This window comes from Condylura cristata, unplaced genomic scaffold (assembly GCF_000260355.1).
Source record: "Condylura cristata isolate star-nosed mole 26May11 unplaced genomic scaffold, ConCri1.0 scaffold00027, whole genome shotgun sequence".
NCBI lineage: Eukaryota > Metazoa > Chordata > Mammalia > Eulipotyphla > Talpidae > Condylura > Condylura cristata.
Genome location: NW_004567128.1, coordinates 30,015,281 through 30,019,901, shown reverse-complemented (window position 1 = coordinate 30,019,901; position 4,621 = coordinate 30,015,281). Strand labels below are relative to the sequence as shown.

The window sequence follows — 4,621 nt, the reverse complement described above, 5'->3', positions numbered from 1 at the left end:
AAAAAAAATGTGCAAAATGATGTAAAAATAAACTTTGTAATAAAAAAAAATTGCTGCTTATAAAGCACAAAATTACAGAGAATTTAATGCATATACACATAAAGCTTTTCAACAATATTTATCAATCACTGGCAGGATCAATAGTTGTTTAAATTTTGTCCTAAACTTTTCTGAATTACCTAAATACTCTGCTTCAGTAATTGTTAAATGCATCACTCTTGACACTCGAGTCACATAATTCTGTATGTTTAGACTCTCCTGTGCATTGAAAGGGGTGAAGCATCCTTGATCTCTGCATAATAGTCTACCTTTCCCTTCCCAATTGTGACAGGCACAGACATTTACAAATTTCCCAAGGGTCAGGGTGGGGATGGGGGGTCAAAAAAATGTTCCTGGGTGAAAATAACTGTACTATAAAATGAATAAAATTATAATGTATGTATAAAGTTAGGTAGGTGTAAAAATGTGTATAAGTAGATTGACTATATCATTTGTTTTTTAAAAATATATTAGAGTCATTTTCCCACACTATTAGTATTTTTTTCAAAAATATCCTGTAAAAATTGCATAAATTTATTCCATGGACATCCAGTATACTACTGGAAATTAAGATTAAGATTATTCAAATAAATGAAACTATAATAGCCACATTTGAATATATAACATTGTAAGTATGAGTATTTTAGATTGAATATCTAGAAAATGTAGTGTTAAATGGAAATGTTTAAGATTTTTTTCTGTATATGGTCATCTTTGCATTAGGAATGTGCTATAAATTTTTAACCTCACCCAGTGCAATATAAGATAGCTTGTTTTATTTTACAATTGCTTAAAATCTAATTAATTATTAAAGTTGCTTTAATAAAGCAAATTACTGTACTTTATTGTCAGTACAGGAGTAATATGTGCTCATTTAAAACAATCAGAAAATAAAGTATGGGATAACAAAATTCATTCTTCTGTATTTTTTTTCTTGTGAGCACATATATAATATATACTACCTTTTAAACAGTACTGGAGAAAAAAATGAGAGGGCACTGATGTCACACTAATGGAGTTAATGAGAGGGACTTTTTTAGCATTGAGTCTGAGATCTTAAAGAACAAATCAGTACGTAGAATACTGTGTGTGTGTGTGTGTGCATCAAGAGGGATGTACACTTTGGTCTTTTACTAAAGAGAGTGATTCCAGAAAGGAAAATCTCAGAAAGTCGGCTGAAACATTCCTAAGAGGAAAACTGGGTCCATTAAACTAGTGATTTTATCTATAAAATTAAGAGAATGGCTGTGAAGTAAGTATGGTTCGTAACCCTAAATGACTAGGACAAATTTGGAGGATATAGTGGCCAATATATTAAGAGCAGGATCACCAGTTCCTACTGTGTCCCCTAATTTGCAAGTTTTCTCTATTCCAGGAAGTGGCACCACTGTCCTGATACTGAGGCCAAATCAAGTCACCACTGAGTGGTGTCCTTTCCTCATATCCTCAATCATTCAAGTTTTCCCAGATGAGGGCCTAGACATTGCAAAGTAGACAGGCCGTTCTTGTTGTACCCTATCTGAGTCCTAGCTCTACAAAATCCATGAACAGACTTCGTGCCACCGTGCCTTATTATGGAATGGTAGATGACCAGAACACAATCTATTCATTTATTTATTCTTCATTAAGTCCACCCAGTACTTCATCAGTGTTTCATTTTCTGTATTTCATTTTCATTCAATTCATATTCCATCCTTCATAACCTTGTATTCTGCATTTCATTTCGAATTTCACTAGTCTGTTCTTCTGTTTATTTAAATTTATAATGTATTTTGCATGATCATTTTTTGTGCACTATATTCCATTCTGTGGTCATTCTTATCTTTTTCTTTCCTTCTCTTTAATGTGTTACTTCAGTGTTCATTTCATTCCTTTTCTCACATTTTTCTTTGAATCCATGCCATATTTTTCCCTTTTCACAGCACTACATTTTCTATCATCCCATTCAACTTTCTATTCCATATCTTGTTGAAGTTCATATTCTTCATTTTATTCTAGTTTTGCACTATATGTCTCCATTTCATCATATTCTGCATTCCATTTCAAATCCATTTTCCTTTCCAGCTATCAGTTCTATTGTATTTCAGTCCAGTTGCTCATCCATTCCACTAACAATACCATTTGATTTTGCTAAAATTGATGTAATGACTTTCAGAATTGCTTACCAATATTTTTACCAAAAGAATTACAAATGTGCATGGTCTGTGTCAATAATTTCCTCTCCTAGAAATTTATCCACAAGTTCACATCTAAGAATGTGAACCATTTTTGGCTAAAAGGATGTGTCTCACATTGATGTATTTTAAAGTATAAAGTTGGGAACAACAAATGTTGATCAATATACAGATGTTTTAAAAATGTAAACTTCCAGAAAGGGATTATAATCATACAACAGCAAGTAGAAATGTATTTATTGACAAAGAAATGTTTCCTGGACCCAAAATAATTCCATTTTCATAAAATAGTTTGTTCTATGGAAAAATCATTAAACGTTTCTGTTATTTATGGGAATATGGAAATTTAAGTTCTAGTTTCCTACATGCTTTGCCATTTTCAGGTGCTGAATTTGCATTCCTTTGTAGCAATGACTAAAAGTCAGTGTTAAGACATTCAATTTCAAGTCTTCACATCATTGTGTATTGCGATATCAAATAGAAAATCGTAGGCAAGAACGGAGAGTATTTAAAATATGAATGTGCATTTATCGGTGGACTAATTTACAACCCATATGGATGATGATGCATTTTTATGGAGTGTCACCCTTAATGCCAGACAATTCCAAATTGTGCCTTAAGTCATAAATCAGGGGATGGCATTTTTTTGGCAAATTCAAAACCGCTCCGCAGTGGCAACAGTGCCGAACCTCTGAGCTAAGATGGCGTGCGCCTCATCCATTTTCTACTATTCGGGCAGCTCTTCAACGCTACAGAGCACCAGAACCCCCACGTGGGGTCATTCAGATGTCCGAAGGAATTCCTGGATGTTCTTCTAGAGTCACAGGTGGTCAGTGTTCTGACTAGATTCTGGGAGGGACACCTGCCTTGGGGATCTCGCCTGTTAGTCAGTGTGGTATTTCAAGCTTTCGGTTAGAGGGGAGCCACCAGAATGATGTTAAACTAAATAGCTCTGGATGACTCAAACTCTCTGTAGGGACAGTGTCCCACCATCCTCGACACACACAAACACTCCGCTGCCCTAGTAAGGGCGCAGACGTTCAAATTATAGACCAGGCCTGACAAACGGGTGGGGGTGGGGAGAAAAAAGTGGGGGGTGAGGGGAGGGGAAGCCACTGTCATTTTTGAGGTGAGTCGGCCTTGGGTTGGCTCTCTCGCGAAAGATGAGTCATGTGATGCTCAGCTGACCAATCACAAGCGAGACTCCTCCGTGTCCCGCCCACCGTCCCTCGATGAGCTCCCGCTCTCTAGCGGCAGCGTTTGCAGTCGCTGCTCTGGTTCGTTGTGCTTCGGTGTTCCATCTCAGCTAGAACCTAGCGTTATGGCCACCCAATCGCAGTGGAAGCTGGAGCTGAAGCAGCTGCTAGGTGAGATGTCCCCAGGGCCGAAGATTGAGGTCTCCTCTGACCATGACAAAGTCCGTGGGGGCGGCGACCCAGATCCTCAGGCCCCAGTGCCCAGAGCCCTAAGCGACCTCTCTGGGTCTGGTGGCGGTGCTCCACGCACCGCCACAGCAGGTTCCTTGTCGCCTGTGGCCTCCGGCGCTATTTCCGTCACTGGTGACGACCCCGGACAGCCCTTCTTGGATTGTGTGCCAGCGAAGGGGCTTTCTGATGTCCAGAGCACCCAGAATTACCACACATATCCTATATGTGTGGTGCTCAAGAAGGGCCAAAGTGAGCAGACGACACCCGAGGGCAACGCAGTGGCAATGGAGCAAGCCACGAATGGCAGTAGCTCAGTCAGTGGGTGGAAGAGTCAGACCCCGGGCCCGGGGAATGGCCGTCGGAAGAAGCAGCCCAGCCGCTCAGAGACTGCCCAGACTCAGAAGCCCGCAAAGCGCCTCCTGATCGACGAGGTTCCCGAGCTTCAGACGTGCTCGCCTTTGCCGCCATCTTCTCCAACATATCGGCCCAGCCGCGGCAGCCATTTTTGGTCTTCTCCCGGATGTCAAGCCGCCAGGCCAGGCCCAGCTCTCCGAAGCCACACCAACACACCTGCCATCTGCCCGGAGGCTCCCGAACCAGGCCCTGAGGCCCGCTGCCTTAGATCCAGGCGAGGCCCTGCCGTCTGCAGCCGCGCACCTGAGCCAGGCCCTGAGACCTACCGCCGTGTATGTCGACGAGGCCCTGTTGTCTGCCGCAGAGCTCCGGAGCCTGGCCATGAACGCCGCCGCCGCCGACGTCGCCGTCGTGCTCCCCACCTAAGCCCTGCCTTCCAGCGCAGCGCACCCGACCCCGGCCCCGATGACGGCCTTCCAGCACCCCAGCCTGGCCCTGATGGCAGCCTTGAAGCACCCGAGCCCGGCCCTGAGCGTCGCCGCCGCCGCCGCTGTGCGACCGAGCCCAGCCTTGATGGCCTCCAAGCACGGGAGCCGGGCGCCTATCGCAGCAGCCGCCGCCGCCGCC

The 4,621-nt window shown here is 43.3% G+C and overlaps 1 protein-coding gene across 1 annotated transcript in view; it reads left to right on the top strand.

The window, feature by feature from the left end:
* Nucleotides 1–3,534: 3,534 nt before the first annotated feature.
* Nucleotides 3,535–4,621, top strand: part of LOC101632526 (chromosome unknown open reading frame, human CXorf67) — a 2,620-nt gene continuing 1,533 nt past the window's right edge. Inside the window, exon 1 of the mRNA XM_012730277.1 lies at nucleotides 3,535–4,578. Coding sequence (XP_012585731.1) covers nucleotides 3,535–4,578 — 1,044 coding nt within the window. The remainder of the gene's footprint in view (nucleotides 4,579–4,621) is intronic.